The following is a 21,137-nucleotide window of genomic DNA, read 5'->3' on the forward strand; positions in this document are numbered from 1 at the left end:
TGGTGCAGGTACCCCATAGGGAAGGGGTACAGTGATCAGATAAAATGGATTGGTAAAGGTTTAAAGGAGGTATTCTCTAAAGGAGCAAAAACAAGGGGTCTCAGGGCTCCTACAACTGGTACAGCAGGGAACCAGCACCCCCTCCCCTTTACAGTCCCCCCTTAACCCTCATTCAAGGGGAAGATGGTGAGGTCCCAGCAGTGGGTTGGCTGGGAACCAGGATGGGTAAAAGAGAGTGTTGTCGGACCCAGGTATATATTGAAATGATTATGGAATTACCTGCACTATACAGTTTTATCTGCCAGGTACTCCCAGACATTTAAGAATAAAGTTGTGGCTTAATTAAACCACATCCAGTGTCTCCTGTGCTTCTTCCAGCATAGGCAGACAATGGAGCTCCACAAAGTTACATCATACAAGGATCCAGCCTATTAATGTTTAATTCTTTAAACAGGTTTCAGAGTAGCAGCCGTGTTAGTCTGTATCCGCAAAAAGAACAGGAGTACTTGTGGCACCTTAGAGACTAACAAATTTATTAGAGCATAAGCTTTCGTGGACTACAGCCCACTTCTTCGGATGCATATTATTCTTTAAACAGGTGATCTGAATTGACATATTAAATTCACTGTCACTTTGGTATTAACTCCCAGGCCTTGGCCAAAATCCAGCCTGGATAATTACATTCTGTCTACCTAAATACATCCTGGAGTTTCAACTCTATACTATATTCATCTTCTCTTCCTTTCCTCTATTGTGCATGTGCACTGTTAAACAGCTGCCCAAAGAGCTTTTCCAAACACTCCTGCAAACAAAATTCAGTTTGCACAAATGTTCATGGGAATGCAAACAAAAATCGGGTGCCAGCATGACTAAACTGAAAAGCCATTCAGAATTTGTGAAAATATTTGCATATAATTTTCCTCCACTATTTGCTCAGTTCTAGTTCTTACTTTCCTAATCTCTCTTCAAAATCAACAGAAAAGTTTTGCTTAAGTAAGGACTGAATCTGAGGACTGAGTAAGAAGTGAATAGAGGCTTTTGGATTTGGCCTGTAGCTTTAAATCATTTAAATCATCTATATACTGTAAAAAAGCACATTGCATGTAAACCTTCCTCATTGTTTTTAATAAACTTTTATACAGTGCTCTAACTTCACAAGTATGTAGAAAGAAATATTTCATGCCTCCAAAGAGTTGGTAATTTCATCACAGTAAATGATCATATTAACTGAATGCACTTCCATGGCCAGAACTTGAGTAAAATGCCCTTAGCTAGCCTTGATTCAAGCAAACTCATTTTCTTTCTCCCCCAATAAATGGAACACTTTGGGCAAGTTTCAACGTTCCCTGTTTTGTTCAGAAATAGATGTAGTAAACAGCCTTCCTGCTTGTGGTGCATATCTCAGTGTTGCACAAATAAAGCTGTTTTCAGTCCAAGGAAAAGTGTAAGGAACTTGACAAATGCTGAGACAAAACACTGGAACGCTCTACAGTGTTGTAGGTACGTGTAAGGGGGAATTAAAGGGTCTGATCTAGTAAGGTGCTGAGCCCCCTCAATTCCTGTGGACTTCAATAGGGGTGCTCAGCAGCTGACTGGTTCAAATTGCAAAATTAGCATAGCCACGCCCCCAAAGTGTAGGGAGGCTCCCCTCTCAATGACTAATGATTGTAATGGCACTCAAAGGGTGTATTGAGATCCCTAACCTTGTGAGATTACAAATACTTCCTTGTTCAATCATGTCCAAAATGTAACAACATGGTGAGGCTGGAAGGATGGACAGGGCAATATTGCACAGCATGGTGGGACAAAAGTGTTTGCTTCTGATGAAATAAATGGACAAAAGTAATAAACAGAATGCTAGTTAACATGTTTCTTTGGCTTCAAGGAAGAAGTTGGTCACCAAGCGGGATTTAAAAGAGGAGGGGCTAGTGGTTTTGTGGACTAGCTCAGGAAGGACCTTCCATGCAGAGAGGTGAGCGTAGAAGGAAGAACTGACACATCTGTGGGGAAAGTGGGCAAGTGGTTTGATGAGGCAGGCATCATTGGAAGAGCAGAGACAGTTGGGAGTGGGAGGAATGTGATAAGAGAAAAGGTTGGATAAGCAGGGGAAGAGTTATTAGGGGCCCTAAAGGCAATTCCATGAAATCTGAAAGTGATTCAGTGCAGGAGGAGGAGGAGACAGTGGATTCAAAGAGGGAGGAGTCATGGGCAAACTAATGAGAAGTGGAAATTACCTTAGTTGCAAGATTCAGCATGGACCGGACGCAGGCATTGTGGGTGTCTCTAGTTACTGTACTCCCTCTCTAAATGAGGCAGACTCCTCTGTTAATGATAAGCATTATGCATGTGTGACTCAGGGCCTATATTTCTGAGCGGACAGTTGCAGTGAGAAGGAGAAATAGGAAGGGAGGTGGGAAAACTTTCTAAAGCAGGGATGGGCAAACTACAGCCCGCGGGCTGGATCCAGCCCCTTAGGGCTTTGGATCTGACCTGCGGAATTGCCCCCCATGGCGCCGCGGGCCCTGCGCCGCTCTCAGCAGCGGTCCCTGGGTCCTCGTCTCCAGGCACCACCCCCAGCAGCTCCCATTGGCCGGGAACGGGGAACTAGGGGCAATGGGAGCTTCGGGGAAGGTACCTGGAAGCGCGGCAAGGGCAGTGCATGTGGCCCTCCGCCCCCTCTCCCCCAGGGGCTGCAGCATTTCTTGGAGCGGCGCGGGGCCTGCCCTGGCCCCTGTGCATGCCACTGCCACCCCGGAGCCCAAACCCCTCCTACACCCCACCCCCCAACTTAAGGGGCCTTAAGCCCCCTGCCTGCACCCCGCACCCCTTCTGCACCCCTGCCCTGAGCCCCCTCCTGCACTCCTCATCCCAACCCCCTGCCCTCAGCCCCCTCATTAACCCCACACCCCTCCTCTGCCCTAATCCCTTGCCCTGAGCCCCTTCCTGCACACTGCTTCCCCTCCCACACCCCGTACTTCCTCCCGCACCCCAACCCCCTGCCCCAGCCCTGCATGCAATTTCCCTACCCAGATGTGGCCCTCAACCCAAAAAGTTTGCCCACCCCTGTTCTAAAGTCATTTCAGAAATGCACAAACACTGGTGTTTGGAAGGCCCTGAAGAATTTAAGTATTGTAGCAGTCTCTTCTCAGGAGATGTCATGTGTGTGTGAGTGTGTCAGTGTGAGTGATAGAGCTTGTCTACAGAGTGGGGTAATGTGCTGTACAGGGGTGTGATTTATAAATCAATTAAAGTGCAGCATGTTAATGTGGTCTGTGTAGACCAGGTTGGTGCACACTGAATATTTCCTAATGTGCTTTAACACAGTGTTGTTTGAAACTATGTTAAACCGCACTAGGGAACCTTTAGTGCACACAAACTGGATCTCCACAGGCCAATTAATGTGCAACACATTAGTGTACTTTAGAAACCACACCCCCAAAGTGCTCATTACTCAACCATATAAACAAGCCCAGAGAGAGAGAAAAAAACCCAAGAGAAGAAAGGATAGTTACGCAGAACATTAAGCAAGGGTGGGAGAAAATGAGAACAGTTCAAAACTGGGTAATGCAGCCTTCTTCTATAGGCTAAAAAAATTTAAACTATGTTCAAACTGTGCTGGGTAGGGAAGGGTCTGTCTCAATCATGGTGCCAGTTAGAGCTGCTTGAGTTATTCAGTCCAAATAATGAACCCATCACATTCTGACATTTTTCTTCCAAAAATTATTTGCAAATAAATATTATTATTATTTGATCCGCTGCAAACATTTTGCACAATGATTAATTCTACCATTTCCCCTCCTCCCCATCGTCAAATTAATTGCATTTCATTATTCCACCATCTCTAGTTCTTCATTTTGTTTAGCATATTGGTAGAGAGATAATAATGTAGATGTGCTAACCTGCTTTTGCCACAGTTAGTGAGACACTCATCTCCAAAAATCTTATGGGGTTTAGGTTTGTGCTAGTGTGGACAGGGATTTGGATGAAAAAGTTACTAAGCAACAACTGGCAAGGGGCAGGGAGGGAAAGCAAGGTCTGCAGACATAGCAGATATCATAGCAGTGCCTCTTAAAGCTGGCAAGAGGATGCTAATGATCTGATTTTCTAAATTTGTGAAGGAAAATCTCAGATTTTGCCGATTAATCTTCCCATACAATTATGTAATGTGTAGCAAACACTGTAATGGGGGGGGGGGGGGACGGGAAGAGGATCCAGATCCTGCATATTCCTTGATTGCTATGGAGGGCCCCAAGAGCTGTAGGTCTCAGAGGAGTGTCTCTTGTTAGGGGGCCCAGGATTTAAGGTCTAGGAGTCTAGTCTGATCACTCAGACTTAGTTGTGGGAGGTTGTGTTCAGCCCACGTTAAGTGAGGAACCTCCACAATACAATCTTTAAAATACAGCAGAAATCCTGACAACTTCCCTTTCTCTCCAAAACATCCCAACGTTTTCTCTTATTTTTGTTCAGTTTCCCTTAGTTCCCCTCATAAGCTATGGTAAGAAAATATAACCTCAGATAACGTGATATAATGTAGGATGAGTTACCATGAGGACAAGTCAGAATTTAAATGACAACACCCTTACGTTGGCAAGTGCTATGAAGCTGAGTATCCAACAGCTGACACATCTTGCTGCGTCTAACGAGCCATCACACAACCCCCAGAAATAATGGCTCTCTATGTGAGGCAAAAAGCAAGCCATGCATGGACCATGGTGCCTTACCATCCATTCTGGCACTGGTAGCTTTTTCAAGACTAAGTTGTGCTAGTGCTTCATACCACTGATGATTCCAAATGACTGTGGGGAAGGATGGGGAAGCAGAGAAGGGAAGAGAAGCAGATGCTTTCTGAGTTAGTGTTTAGATCCTCTCTGACTGGACAGATTTTTACTGGCTTCCCCACATATAGGAGGAACCCGCTGTTGAACAAAATGGGAAACCATAATGACAATTGCCGTGGGGGGGAAAGAACCAACCTTCCAAGTCAACTTCATCACATAGGGGATTGATTTGTAAACTGTTGAAAGTTATGGAGTCCTATTGTTCTCTCAGTGGTGTAAATCAACTGAGCTCAGGAATTAGACTGGATTTATACTGGGGTAACACAGTAGAATTGGCACCATAAGGCCAGATTTCACAGGATATTAGTAATATCTATTTGAGTCAATGGGGATTACTCACATCCTGCTGGTGGAAGAATCAGGGTCCATGAAGATTATAATCTATTCTTTTTTTTTTTTTTTTTAACATTTTGTTACATTTCTCTTACTGTTCCCCCTCCAACCCACTATTCTCCACCTGCTCTTAAATGTACACTCACAGATGCCTCCAGAAGTCTGGAGGTGAACCTTGCTCATTAAATAAATGGTGCCGCACTGAACATGATGTGATTATACTTTCTCCCTAGGTGGCTTTTTTGAATATTTCCAGCACTACTCACATGAAAAATGTGGTGGATGAATCATCGGTTCATTTCTCTTTGACCAAAATCCATCCTTCTGAGCATTCAGTTCCCACTTGCCACACAAACCTCACAATCCCATCAGTTTGCTCCTTTGCATTCCCATCTCGTTTATTACACACTTAATACAGCGGTCAAGCCTCTTCCTTTACCCAGGACAACCTTTGTAGAAAGGCTTCTTCTAATTTACCGGTCACTGGTGGTTCCCACTCAGGGGAGGTGGAAGGTTTTACATTTTCTCTGGAGTTGACAGACTTTTCTCTCCCTCGCCACTTCCAAAATAAAAATGAGGTAAGCACTTTTTTATGATACAGTTTTTTAACAGGAATAGTTAAGGATGAGACACAGATGATTGGCTACATCTGCCTTTCCCAGTCATTCCCCAGCTCATTAGCATGTCACATACCCTGCCCCCTACTACTCAAGTAATCCATATTGTGTGATAAACTCTTTATAATGGATTCCAGAATATTCACAGCATACTTACTCCACATACAGGAGGGTTTCACATGAAGTGCTAATATTTATGCTTATTATTTGCATTATGGTAGCACCTACAGGCTTCTGATTGCAACCAGGGTGCCATTATTGTGCTAGGCACTATATTTACGTGTCCCTACCCCAAAGAGCTCATAATTTAAATAGATTGTAACACAAGACGGGAGAAAGGAAGTGTTATTAATCCCATTTTGCAGATGAGAAACCAAGGCACAGAGGGCCTCATCTGAAGTCTACTGAAGCCAATGTGAGTCTTCCCCTTGACTTTGAAGTAAGTAAGGCAATTCATGTGCTTAACATTGTGCACCTGCTTAAAAACCTCGCTGAACTGATTTCAATGAGGGTTGGGCACCTCTGTGCTTTTGAAAATTCCATTAGGTGCCTACCTGAATCTACAGGTGCCTAAATACCTTTAAAAATCTGGCCCCCACTGACCTGTCCAAGATCATCCAGGCAGTCTGTGGCAGAGCTGGCCATGGGACCCAGCTCTCCTGAGGCACAGATCAAAACCCTCACCACAGCCTTCCTTTCTGGATTTTAATTTTTGTGACCACACAAAAGAAATACTGTGGCATTCTCAAAAAGTGGACCTGGTTCCTAGATCCTCTACAAACAATCATAAACTGGGATTTTAGAATTAGTGCTGGCAGTGTTACATTTTTCAATAAGGTGGCTGTGCTCAAAACCTGTGTTAAACACAAGTATATATTTAGAGCAGCCTTGCAAAACTGTCATACAAATGGATCAGCCAGGCACAAATCCTACTCGCCTGCTGTTTACCATCAGGGTGGACAGTGAAAATAACCCTGTTACTCCCCTGAGCGAGTGGGTGCAGACTGCTGTACAGGATTTCAATACATTAGTATGTCAGTCACAACCCCTAAGTCCCAAAGCTCCACACTTCTCCTCTCAGCCACTGCCTTCCCCTGTACACATGCACACACACAGTTTAAGTGCTTGAGTCCCACTTTATGAAACCAGCAGCTTGCACGATTAGATGAGACTACACCTTTTATAGAACATATTAAATGTACCTGATAAACTGCCCAGAGCATCTTCATTTTCCAAAATCCCTCTTTGCTTGGTCCCTCGCAGTTCACTTTTGGATTTCCAAATGAGCTTTACCATCCTGATCATCTCAGGCAACTCGCAGGCTAGGGTCCCCGGATGACAGCTGGGCAGGCTGCCCATGGGAAAGGGCATCGGCTCTTCCCCTGTCCTCCACAGCCTGCCCAGCTCTGTTGAATTAATAAACCTGTCTAGCACAGGCATCCTGTCCTGTGCTCTCCAGAAAGGGCTGCTCCTGCTATTGGACTAGGGACACACTTCTTAGCCAGACACAAATGAAAACAATACAAATGGGCCCCCGCAACTAAGGAAAAGGCTTCTGCAGCCTCACTGCCTCTTGACAAACACCGTGGAGAGATGTGCTTTCCAAGGGTTCCCACTGGTAAGTGAGCTGAAGCAGTTACTGTACTTCTTCCTCCTCAGAGATTAAGAGATAGATGCATTTTTTTTCACTCACCCTCTGTCTCAGGCTCCAAGTTACAACACTTAATTAATCCCAGGCTACAGCTGGAACATCAGCCAAAAAAAAAAAAAAAAAGAATGTGTGGGGGAGAGAAGCCAGTGAGGTATTTTCTTTTCCTCCCTTTTTCTCTTCTTATTCTTTTGTTTGTTTGTTTTCAGGAATTGTCACCCTACTGCAAGATGCTGGAATTTGCAGCGAAGGAACATTTTCATCTACAGGTTTGTTATCGGGAGCTATCAGGTAAACAGCTGCTGGTTTATTAAAAAGAGCTTCACCAAATCATGCCGTGCAGTCTAAAGCAGCCCTCAGTAAACAGAGAGAAGCTTGAGCAGCCCAGCAGAACCAGTTCACAGCTGCCTCTCGCTGGCTAGACTGGCAGAAGGCCATCACTCCCTTCCACTAATGACTGCATTATGATGAAGATATTAAGAAGGCTGTTTGAATTTATCTACACGGTAATGGAATTAAACAGGCTTCCTGCCCACCCACCTCCGTCTTCTTCCTCTTTTCTGTCATTTGGTTCTCAGCAAACCCAAAGGGAGTTTTGGCCTATTAGTCAAATCCCTTTGTAACCTTAGCTGCCCTTCAGCTGCAAGGGAAATAACATTGATTCACATTCCAAAGCTAACTGTGAAAGAAGTGAATCAGGAAAACGGTAAGATCTGCATTCACAAGTCTGGTGCTGTTGTGTAATCTTAACAAACAGCTCTGGTTTTAAATTTCATTTTTGAAGAAAAATAATCATAAAAACAAAAGAAAGAAAGAAATGTCAGGGCTTGACTGGCATGGAAATTGTTGACATTCCACTTTTCCATGGGAGGTCCCACTGTGGCCTTATTATTTTGGCTGCTAGGTGCAAGGCTCCACCTGACTGAAGGAATAAGTTCATGTGAGGACATTAACTGGTGGCTAGTGATCACTCACTGATTGTACGGAGAAGACAATTATTATCGCCAACCTTTAAAGACAAAACAAAAGATGCCTGGTGTCTGCTCTGAACAGCTCTGTCACACACAGAAATGAGGTGGGGTATTGTAGCAATAGCACTTTCACTAGCAAATGGGGTTACTGGGACATTTTTAAACATGTCTGAGCATTGTTTGTTAGACAGATGTTAGAACAATCCCTTCTTCTCCCTTTTGCTTCACATCCCCAAGTACCAGGACCCTTTATTTTGTCTGGCATTTTCATTGTTCTGACACAGTCTGCCTTCTTAATCTATATTCCTTTTTGTGCTGGGTTATCATTCAGCCTTGGTGCTTGTTTAGGGGTGCAGGAAGGAACTGATGGTGTGGGGGCAGCTTACTGTACCATCTACTTTTTATTTTGAATAAAACCACAGAAAGTTCACTAAACAGGAATTTTAACATGCATTTTAATTTTTCCTCTTATCCATAGATAATAGACTTACTCTTTCCTGATTACATTCAGTGTCCTGTTTCTTTTCCAGATGGAAAAATAAACTGGCAAACAAACAGGTTCTTCCTTCTTTTGGGGGGGGAGGGGGGTGGAAGGAGAGGGGGAAGATTCAAGTGAATGGATTGAAAGTTAACATCCTTAAGTATAAAAAACAGAATGCACAACTTTTTCCTTGTTATGCCAACATCAACAGGAGCAGCATGATATTTCCACTGTTCTAGCATCCTTTGCCATGTTTACCTTACTGTTCCCTCTTCAGACTAAGACAGCAATGTTCTTCAAAAATATGGTTATTTTTAATGTGGGTCGTGGTGCTGTATTATAAGCATATTTGTTGAATTTGATCTAACTAGTCAGTGCTTTCAGGTACCCCTGGTTTGAAAAAAGTGAAGTGCTCCCTAAGTGTTATACCATTGTTGTTGTAATGTTATTTTGCAGGCGTGCTTAGCATCAGGATATCCTGACCCGTGGAACAAAGGGGTTAAGGACAAAAGAAAACAAATAGATGTAATACACCACAAGCACTGACACATTCATAGAACACAGGGCTACACTTCCATGACAAGGATGAGTGTTATTATTTTATCCGAACTGGATATAATTTCAATAGCTTTATTTTGATTGTTTCATGTTGTTTTTCTATTATTGGAGCAAGTCATTGAAGCTTCTTAAAGGAACAATGTTTCTGTTAAGGAGGGGTGAACTGGTTTAACTAAAGTAAGAAATGACCCAGACCGTTGCCTAATGTGCAAATTAAACCCAGGCTGATATTTTTTTTTAAATTCTGAGATACAAAAATGTTCAGTTAACTTTTTCCCAATTATTTTTCTTTTTTGTTCACCTTTTCACTTCCTGGTCCTAGTTGGAACAAGAAGCAGAAGTGCCAAAATACTGTGAAAGAAAGACTGTCCTTGTGGTATTTCCAGCTTGGTGGGAAACAGACAGTGCCAGAAATCAAGAAAGCTGGTTCTCAGATGTCCAGCCCAATATCTGTAGACCAAAGAAGTCTGGATAGCTTTAGATAAGCATGTGAACATTTAGATGCTTAAACAAACCACACATCCAAACTGAGCCACCAAACTTTCTGTGGTCTGCCTACCACTGCTTTCTTTCAGCTCTTTGTTACTAATACCTTTCTTCTAGTTTTTCAAAAGCTGGTCTTGCTTTCTGCATCCTCAAAATTAGGGGTTGCAAATTTGTGTCTGCATTGCAGGTAGGGTTATTTGGGCAGTTGTGTACCTAATTTGTGAATGAAATCAAGTAGATAGAATTCAAATGACCTTCACTGTTTTTGTAGTTATTTGCACCTGCAATTTTTCAGATGGGGGTGGGGGGACAGAGGAGGCCTAGTGAAAACCAGGTTGAAAATCTGACCTCTTGTCATGCCAACTATTTTATTTTAAGAGTACCGTATATATAATAGCTCTAACACACACAAGACATACTTCTCCTAGGGAAACTAGGGCATGTAAAACCTGCCGCTCTTGACAGAATGTAGTTCTTTCTAGGTGCCACTGGTCAGTTTGAAGGTCACCATTTGGACTCATAAAAAGAATACACTTTTTGAAGGTTTTTGCTTTGCCTGAATTAAGATAGCTGGGAATTAATACTGGCAAGTCAGGTCAAAATCAGTGGTTCAATAGCTAACACTGACAAAGCTATTGGACAAGCTGCATCTCCCCGGTTGTCCTGATTAGAGCTGGCAAAAAATCTTTGACTGAAACTCTTTTTGGCAAAAAAATGCAGATTTGGTGACACAAACACTTTGTGAATTTGTGTCAATTTTGCTGATTTGTTTTGGTCAAAAAACCCTAAACACATTGTAAAAAAAAAAAATTTAAATGTTTCATTTTGTTAGTTATGAAAGGAAATGTTTCTATTTGAAATTACTTTTCATTTAGAAATTTCCTGGAACACAAGTGTGTTTGATGGGAAACTTATTGTATCCTGTTTCTGAACTGCACCTTGAGAACATACGGTTTACAGAATGATAGGTGTAGGTTTTCACTGAACAGGTGCCTCAAAATTAACTTGACAAAAGATTTTGGTTGTGGCTGGCTGACATTTCTTTTGGCTTCTGCATCATAAGAAAGGGGCCAACTTGATCAGAGCTGCTGAAAGGGAATGTTTATAATGAGATAATGTTCTTCCAAACCTGTGAACCATCAAAAAATTTCCTTCAGCACTAGTTTGAGAGGTTTTATGTCAGGGGGTCACATCCTCAACTAGTGTCAATTGTCATAGATCCATTGATTTCAATTGAGATGTGATGATTTTCACAAGTTGGGGGGGCTGACCCCAAGACAGTATTTTCACCCCACTCCGGAAAAATGAGCATCACAAATGCACAATGAATGCAAAACACAGAGAAACGTGCCCAACTATTTGTTACTGAATTTTTGTAAAAATCACTGAACAAGCTCAGCTCACCTAATCTAAAACTTTCCTGCTTCCATATCAGTGCGGGCCAGATTTTAAACAAACCACAGACTAAAGATGGGTCATTTGCTGTTGCTACTGAATGTACTACTTTATGGCTCTGAGTAAAAGAAGGTTAAGCAATTACAATATAAATATAATAGCTTTGGCCCCAACTCCTCTTTAGCAGCAAATAGGTGAAATGAGTCAGTTCTGAAAGCCTGACAAGGCAGTGTACATTTTCACAGATAGGCATGAGAATTGAAAAAGGCTTGAGGAAAAGAAGAGGGAGGTGGGGTAAAAGGGAAGAGAATAAGCTGACAGATTCATGGCTTGTGTTTCGCAATTGGTATCTCTTAAAAAGTTTTACTTGTTTGCTTATTCCTTTTAAGCTATGTAGTAAGGGCAGCAGCAGAACTGCATGCCAGATGGTAGAGAAAGTGCCTCGTGTGTAGCTTTCCAGTCTATTGCAGCCTGCAGGGGCTTCATTAACCCAGTGCTCTGGTTTTCATTGCAAGTTTCTCTCTCCCCTTCTTTCTCTTCTGTCCTTCAAAGTGGGGTAGGGTGGGAGAGGCGGGGAAGGGGAGAGATGTGGTGGGGGGGGGGGGGAAGAGAGAGAAAGAATGAAGCCAGGGTTTAAGCTGGCATAGAACTTCTTTCTTGGCTCTCAGCTGCCATGGCCAGTGCCAAATCTACTGTCTCCAACAGCTCTCCCACAACAAATCAATCCAGGCACACAAAAGCTGTAAAGTAATGTTGAATAATGATTCTTGATTCCCCTCCCCCGCAAGCCTCGTTCCCCAGAAATGACCTCCTCCTGCTCCCCAGTACTGTAAGCGATAGTGGAACCTCCAATCTGCAGCTTGACTGAAGGCGTCCTTAGCGTTCAGCTGTCTTTGGCCATTTGTGTCAATAGAGCAAAAGGAGAAGTTCAATAACCTTATTCCTGTTCTTTCTTTCCAGCGATTGCTGCTTGGAAAGGGGGACTCCTTCCTTGGTGTATACATGTAAACAAAACCAAAACCCAGACTGATTAGGATTGGAAGTGACCTCCAGTGGGTCATCTAATCCAATGGTTCTCCTGGTATGTGTACTCCTGGGGTACACAGAGGTCTTCTGGGGGTACTTCAACTCATCTAGATATTTGCCTAGTTTTACAACAGGCTATATAAACAGCACTAGCGAAGTCAGTACAAACTAAAATGCCATATAGACAACAACTTGTTTATACTGCTCTATATGCTATACACTGAAAAGTAAGTATAGTATTTATATTGCAATTTATTTATTTTATAATTATACGGTAAAAATGAGAATGTGAGCAATATTTCAGTAATCTTGTGCTTTTGTATTTTTATGTCTGATTTTGTAAGCAAGTAGTTTTTAATTGAGGTGAAACTTGGGGGTACACAAGAAAAATCAGACTTCTGAAAAGGGTACAGTAGTCTGGAAAGGTAGAGGCCCACTGATCCAATCCACGTCACTACACTTTGGCAGATTTAGTTATTAAACATTCCCAAACAGATGTCTTGACACAGCTAATGATTTTTATTATCTTTTTACATGATATTTTAAACACGTTAAAAAAAACAGCCAAGGTTTTCAAAAGTGACTAGTGATTTCAGGTGCCCCAATTTTTGGAGGTCCAGCTTGACACCTTAAAAGGAGCCTGATTTTTAGAAATTACTCAGTGCCCATCCTCTGAAAATCAGGCCCCTTGAAAGTATCTCAAGTTGGGCCCCCAAAATGGAGTCACTCCAAATCACTAGTCACTTTTGAAAAAATCTTGCCCTGGTCTCTGCCTTGAGGGTCCTTAATTCATGAAGGTGCCATAAATGGGATAATTGTTGAACATCAAGAATGAGTGGAGACAGCATGTGTGTGTGGCACTGACTGTAGAAAGCTACATGGAACTTGGTGTTAAGGGAAGAGGAGGGATCTGCAGGTGGAGGAAGGCACTTAGCATATGTGATGAGAGAAAGTTCGAGTGTATGCAGTGGCTTGAAAAGACAAGAAAAGAAACCAAAAACGGGAACGGGTGAAGGATGCACATAGGAGAGAAGAGTGACATATAGATGATGTGTGGAGGATCAAAGAAGAAAGGTAGGCAGGCAGACTTGCGCACAGGCTTGAAAGTGAGGTTCCACAATCACCCTTGACAGTTTGTTCTATTGACTTAACAACTTAGCTACTTTTCCTAGTATTTAACTTACATTTTTCCTGCTACATTACTTCTTATCTATCCTTACTGACTAATAAGAATAATTGCTCCCAGTCCTCTGTATTGTTATTTCTTGTTTATTTATAAACACCTCTTTACTTATAGGTTCACAGAGTTTAAAGTCAGAAGGGACCATTGGATTATCTAGTCTGATCTGTATTTCACAGGCCATTAAATTTCATCCAGATACCTATATTAAGCCCAATAACTTGAGTTAGACTAAAGCAGTTCAGTCCTCAGGAGACTAAACTATTGTGTGCTACAGACATGGAATAGGAGAGACTGAGGTGCCACTTATTTGTGGACAGCTATTATGTGTCTGTTCTAGACTGAACATGCCCATCTCTGTTAACTTTACCTTATAGCATCCCATTTTTTCCCCCAACATTGCTGTTTTTATTGCTTTCCCCATCCAATTTGTCTGTCCAATTTTTCCCTGAGATGTGGGATGTCACCATTTGTGGCAACTGCACATGTATTTCCCTCTCATGGTCCAGCATGGGCACCCACTCTAGGCTCCTGGGTCCTCAGCCATCACCTCTCTTGGGCAGAGACCCACATCTCTTTCCCTCCTGGACCCGGGTATTTTCAGGCTGCACAATTCCCTGTCTACACTGAATTCCCCAGCAATGCAGACTGCCTCAGCAGGCTTGTTTTGCTTCCCTTCCTCAGCGGCTCTAAATAGTGAAATTTTCATGGTTAAATTATCACACAGTTCTTCCTAAGCAAGGACAGTTATTCTTATGGTAAAAGCATTACAGAGAAAACAAAAAAATCCCTTACACACATACTAGTAAGCTCACTAGAGATCAGCCCAACTCCAACAAGAGCTCTGGCAGGTGAACAGACCTTCAAATCTCACAACCCCCTATGGCTACAAATTAATAACTCCTTAGGTTCAGAACAAGAACACTCAGAATGTGTGAATTAGTCCTTTGGACCTTTTGATCCTGGGAAAAGGCAATTTGTAGACAAAAATCCTCTCCCCAGGCTGAAGCTTCAAAAGACCAGTTGTTGAGGTGGGCATTTGCATTCTCCTCCTCCCAAATATTTCCTAGAAAACTTGTTCAACTAACTGTACATTCTTGTCTTAGCCCATTGTTTAAAAAAGTCCTTTGAAAATCATAGCACTTCAAGGTTCACATTAGGGCAAGTCTTCTAGTTATATACAATCCCACAATTGGGATTGTATCCGAAGAAGTAGGTATTCACCCATGAGAGCTCATGCTCCTATACGTCTGTTAGTCTATAAGGTGCCACAGGACTCTTTGCTGCTTTTACAGATCCAGACTAACACGGCTACTCCTCTGATACTTAATCCCACAATAACACTTAAACATTTGCATTTTTAATACAATGAGTTCCTAAGATTCTTAAACTTAATTCAATACAATTTAACTTAATTCAATGAGGTTTGACCATGATGTTGCAGGAAATTGCCATACCTGTCACTTGGGGCTCAGAACTGAACTCAGTTTTCCAAGTGAGGCCAAACTGGAATCTGGAGGTTGTGCCTACCCTCAACAGTTATGATTTTGTGCTCCATGCCACTGACATGAATTAAACCATTGTTGTTTTCAGTGTTGTAGCTGTGTTGGTCCCAGGATATCAGAGAGATAAGGTGGGTGAGAGAATATTTTTTATCGAGCCAACTTCTGTTGGTGAGAGAGGCCAGCGTTTGAGCTCGTACAGAGCTGAAGACCTGAAGAAGACCTCTGTGTAAATGTGAAAGCTTGGCTCTTCAACAGAAGTTGGTCCAATAAAAGCTATTACCTCACCCATCTTGTCTCTCTATGAATTAAACCAGGCTAACTTGGAAGCTCCAGAGGAAGTTATAGGAAAGAAAACTTCAGCTATTAAAATGAAATCTTGACTTCAGACACACTTAAAGAAATCCCCCTTTCCTAATTATAAATGTAAGCAAGAATAAAACCAGATAGAGAAAATTATATATATGAGCTCCTAAAATACTTAAAAATAATTCAATAAGATTTAACGTATATAAATATTAGGGCTGTCAATTAAAAAAATTGTGATTAACTGCAGTTTTAATTGAACTGTTAAACAATAGAATGCCATTTATTTAAGTATTTTGGATGTTTTCTACATTTTCAAATATATTGATTACAATTACAACACAATACCAAGTGTACAGTGCTCACTTTATATTATTTTTATTACAAATATTTGCACCGTAAAAAAGATAAATAAAAGAAAATATTTCAGTTCACCTCATACAACTACTATTGTGCAACTCCTTTTTTGTGAAAGTGCAACTTACAAATGTAGATTTTTTTTATATAACTGCACTCAAAAATAAAACGAATAAGATAATAAAAATAAGACTTTAGAGCAGTGTTTCTCAAACTTTGTGCTCGTGACCCCATTTTGGACTTAAAAAAATTGGGACCCCCCTCCCACTAGAAAAAAATGTGATACCCTACCTTCAGCCCCATGGGGTTTGGGACTTCAGCCCCCCCCTTGGGGCGGGGTGTTCCAGCCTTCAGCCCCCCATGGGACTCTGGCCTTCAGCTCCCCCACTGCCTCCAGAGCTCCAGGCTTCGGCCCCCCCTCAGGTCTCCAGCCCCCCCACTGCCTCCAGAGCTCCAGGCTTCGGCCCCCCCTCAGGTCTCCAGCCCCCCCACTGCCTCCAGAGCTCCAGGCTTCGGCCCCCCCTCAGGTCTCCAGCCTTCAGCCCTCCTCAAAAGTGTGGAGCTCCAGCTTTCAGCCCCCCTGAGGTCTCCAAGCTTCAGCCCACCCTTAGGGTGTGGGGCTCCAGGCTTCAGCCCCCTCGGGTCTCCAGGCTTCAGCCCACCCTTAGGGTGTGGGGCTCCAGGCTTCAGCCCCCTCGGGTCTCCAGGCTTCAGCCCACCCTTAGGGTGTGGGGCTCCAGGCTTCAGCCCCCCTTGGGTCTCCAGGCTTCAGCTCCCCTGCCGCCCTCGGAGCTCTGGGGCTCAGGGCTTCAGCCTCCCTGCTGCCTCTGGAGTGGGATTAATGTGTTAAAAAATTAATGTGTTAATCGTGCTGTGAATTAATCCTTAATTGACAGTCTTAGTGCAAAGTGAAAGGTCATGGTGACATAACAGTCGGAAGTGACAGAGGAGGATTAAGACCTGGGTGTTGATGACTATGAGCTGCCAATGTGATGCAGCTGTGAGAAAGGCTAATTCAATCCTAGGATGCATCAGGTGAGGTATTTCAGTAGAGATAGGGAAGTGTTATTACTATTGTACAAGACACAGCTGAGACCTCATCTGTAATACTAGGTGCAATTCTGGTCCTCCATGTTTAACAAAGATGATTTCAAACTGGTACAGGTTCAGAGAAGGGCTGCTAGGATGATCAGAGTAATGGAGAAACTGCCTTAAAAGGGAGACTTCAGGATCTTGGCTTGTTTAGCCTAACAAAACGAAGGCTTAGGGGAAGTATGATTGCTCTCTATAAATAGAGTAGAGGGATAAACATCAGGGAGAGAGAGCTGCTATTTAAGTTAAGGGCCAGTGGTAGTACAAGAACAAATGGATATAAACTGGCCATCAACAAGTTTAGGCTTGAAGTTAGATGAAAGTTTCTAACCATCAGAGAAGTGAAGTTCTGGAACAGCCTTCCAAGGGGAGTAGTGGGGGCAAAAAAAACAAAAAACCTAACTTGTTTCAAGACTGAGCTTGATAAGTAGGGCTGTCAAGCTATTAAAAAAAAGTTAGTCAAGATTAATCAGAGTTTTGATCATACTAGATAAAAAGACAGTTATATATAGTGATTGCAAGGCTAAGTTCCATACCATTGAAGTACTTCAAGTCTGCAGTACCACCTCCATGCTAAACATGCTTTCACCTCCAGTTCTTGTGGTACAGATAACCCATCAACAGCAAATGAATCGCACCAGCCGTGACAGAGTATGTTTACAGAGTTTCATGATCGCTACAAGCCCATGGATCAAACAAAATGCAACAGCTTAACCAGTGCTATTGCAAAGTGGATAGCTATGGACTGCCCAGAACTCAACATTGTAAATGGAGGGCTGAGAGATGTTATTCAAAGTGCATCTTCCAATTAGTCATACATCTTGCCCTCCCGAGGAACCACTGCATCACAAATACATGACCTATATCACAACAAGAAGACTACAAAGTTGGAGCTTCTGAAAAAAAATGCGCTAGTTGTTGCTTTGACTAGTGATCACTGGACATCCTTGAGCAATGACAGCAATCTTGGAGTCACTGCACACCTGATTGATGCTGCATGGACACTGCAGTCATCTGCTTTAACAGTAATGCATACTGAAGAGAGATAGTACGCTGAAATACATGTAGAGCATTTCTTGGATGTTGTGAAAGAACAGAATATTCAAGAAAAGGTAGCAACAATTAGTCCTAACTGCAATCAAAACTGCAATTAATTACAATTAATTTGTTTTGAGTCAATCGCCAAGTTAACTGCAATTAATTGACAGCCCTAATACATCTATCTATCTGTAGATCGATATATACACACAGACACACACATATCCACAAGGGAAACTGAGGCAAACAAATCAGTTTTTAAATACATTTTCTTCCCAACGTGCATTATGTATATACCCAAATTCAGCCACCTCACCTTGTGCTGCAACTGAGCCAGATTTCACAATCTAAATAGAGTTAGGCTTGGTCAGTACTTGGACAGAGGACCTCCAGAAACAACCATCTATCCATATTTGGGGCACAGGGTTATGCTTTAAGCAGTCTTTGAATGCATGTTCAGCTGGTGCAACATCTTGTAACTGCCGCAGTCAAGACTAGTGAGATGAACCTCTATTAAGAATAATGGGATTCACTGTCTGTTATTACCTTTTTCTGGGTGCAGCACCACTTAATAGAGGGACTCATCTAAGGTGATCACTATACTGCGGGATGTCCAAAATCTAGCCAGAGGAGACCGATTATTCTCTGGGTCCAGGGTGCAACTCCACATGAACGGGGACCTTTCTACTGACTTCAATGGGCACTGGACTATGCTCCTGGGGAGAAGGTTTTTTGGAATGGAGGCAAGAAGATTATTTGAGTTCAAGAGGGTGAGGAGCTGAGTCTCTTGCTTCACTACCCCCAGAGATTGCACATTTGATGATTAACAATTTGTACTACTAGCAAAACAAAAATGCTTGTGGTAAAGGAATAAACAGAACTTCAGAACAAATTGGAAACAGTGAGGTTATGTAATTTTTCCATTGCCTGCTTTGGAAAATTAAGAAAAGTTCAGAACCGTGACTTTGGTGCTTAGATTCTCCCACAGTAGGTGGGGAAACTATATGCACATGGAAAGGAAATGGCAGGGACAACAGGTAAGGAAGTCTTAGGTTTAAAAAAAAAAAAGACCCATGCAGAAGCAATCTGCTACTACACACCTTCACATATGCTGATTTTTGCTGAAGAAGAGATGAGAAGGAGCTGCCTTCAGTATATTTAATTCAATCACACAGTGTATACTCATTACCCAGTAGGGACTCCATTAGATTGGCTCCTTACTTCCTTGGGGGTCCTTGATTCCCTACATATAATACTAAAGACTGTGAACTTAGTACAAAATAAAAATAATGTAAGAGATTTACCTAGTGTCATTTATCTTGAAAGACTCCAGAGAAACACTTCCTTATCCCAATGAAATGTTGCAATCAGTCATTGCTGGAGCAGATCTGCAGCAAATGTTTTATAAAGCTCTGTGGTTTAGGGTAGGAAGTGAAGTACACTGTATCTAACTGAAAACACAGGGAGAATTCAGGTAGGCAGAACATGACTACCCATATTAAAGTATGGTTTGAACCCCCATACCTGCAGTGTCTTACAGTGTGTAACAGAGAGCGAGAGAGAAAACAGCTGAAAGGCAGAGCTCCCTCAACTCCGAATTCATCAAGGCACATAAACACACACTTAATTTTAAGTGTAAACCACAAGCTTACACTGCAGTATTTGACTTATTTCTCCAGGGAAAGAGATGAGAAGCAATGGGAATGAGACATAGATCTAAGCTGGTGACATACCGTACCCCTGTATTCATCCCTTGCACACTACTGTAATAATCTTTTACAAGACACCCCTCCTTCTTGCTCTGGCTCTGTCCATCAATTCATGGCACCAGAAGGAATAAAGGAAGCAACCATTACACAGAAGAAGGGGTCCTGGCCTAAGAAATTTGGCCAGTAAAACTACTGAGAACATGTGCTGAGAAAAGCTTTGCACTGAATTTAACATAGATTGTTAAATTAGGCACTAGTTGTGGTTTATCTTTATTTTTCTTGTAATCATTTCTGACTTTTATGCCTCATTACTTTTATTCACCTAAAATCTCTCTTTGTAGTTAAGAAACTTGTTTTATTGTTTTATCTAAACCAGTGTGTTTGAATGGAAGTGTTTGGGAAACTCTATTTAGGATAACAGGATTTGTATATATATTTCTATTAGTAAAATGACAGAAATGATATGTGCTTTTATTGTCCAGGAGAGTGCTGGACAGTACAAGACATACATTTCTGGAGAAAAATCTGGGATTGGGAGTTTGCTGAGATCACCCTGCAGTATAATTCAGGCTTGTAAAAGCCTGGATATGAGTGGCAGGTCGCAAGTGCACACAGACATAATTGGAATTTACATGCAAGAGGCTGATTGTGACAGTCCAGGAGTGGAAGCAACAACAGCAAAGCAATGTAAAGGGCACCCCCAGGTTAGAGGGCAGGGGTGACACAGCTACTTACGAGTCTAGATTGTACCCTGGGTATGACATAGTTGGATACTCTGTGACTTTGCACACATGTAGAGAGCAGGGCAGGGTAACTCAGAATCAGAAACTTCTAGAACTTGTTCAGTAACTGTTCTGAGGCTGTACAGGAAGTTTTCATTGTGGGCAACCCACATGACAAGTCATAGCCTAGTTAGCTTCTGACTGCTGAGCCAATCAGAAAGCAAGGAGGGGGGGAGAAGAGGTGAAGGGTACAGATACAGGAATTAAAACAGCCCTTTGGACTCAGTAGCTAATTATAGAGTCATAGAATGTTAGGAGTGGAAGGGACCTTGAGAGGTCTTCTAGCCCAGTCCCCTGCACTCAAGACAGGACTAAGCATTATCTAGACCATTCCTGACAGGTGTTTGTCCAATCTGCTCTTAAAAACCTCCAATGGCGGAGATTCCACAACCTTCCTAGGTAAGTTATTCCAATGCTTAACCACCCTGACAGTTAGGATGTTTTTCCTAATGTCCAACCTAAACCGCCCTTGCTGCAATTTAAGCTCTATTCTATCCTCAGAGGTTAATGAAAACAAATTTTCTCCTGCCTCCTTGTAACAACCTTTCATGTACTTGAAAACCGTTGTCATGTCCCCTCTCAGTCTTCTCTTCTCCAGACTAAACAAACCCAATTTTTTCAATCTTCCCTTGTAGGTCATGTTTTCTAGACCTTTAATCATTTTTTTTGCTCTTCTCTGGATTTTCTCCAGTTTGTCCACATCTTTCCTGAAATGAGGCACCCAGAACTGGACACAATACTCCAGTTGAGGCCTAATCAGTGCACAGTAGAGTGGAATACATCCCAGAATTATGTTTGCTTTTTTTGAAACACTATTG

At 42.3% G+C, this 21,137-nt stretch overlaps 1 protein-coding gene across 3 annotated transcripts in view; it reads right to left on the bottom strand.

Annotated features, from left to right (window-relative positions):
* PDE7B (phosphodiesterase 7B) overlaps positions 1-21,137 on the bottom strand; it is a 261,431-nt gene that overhangs the window by 104,581 nt on the left and 135,713 nt on the right. Inside the window, exon 1 of one of the 3 annotated variants that reach the window (XM_054023407.1) lies at positions 6,991-7,533. The exons of the other annotated variants lie outside the window; for them this stretch is intronic. Coding sequence (XP_053879382.1) covers positions 6,991-7,228 — 238 coding nt within the window. The 5' untranslated portion in view covers positions 7,229-7,533. Of the gene's footprint in view, positions 1-6,990; positions 7,534-21,137 lie in introns of those variants that run through there. 3 annotated transcript variants of the gene reach the window in all.

This window comes from Malaclemys terrapin, chromosome 3 (genome assembly GCF_027887155.1).
Source record: "Malaclemys terrapin pileata isolate rMalTer1 chromosome 3, rMalTer1.hap1, whole genome shotgun sequence".
Taxonomy (NCBI): Eukaryota; Metazoa; Chordata; order Testudines; family Emydidae; genus Malaclemys; species Malaclemys terrapin.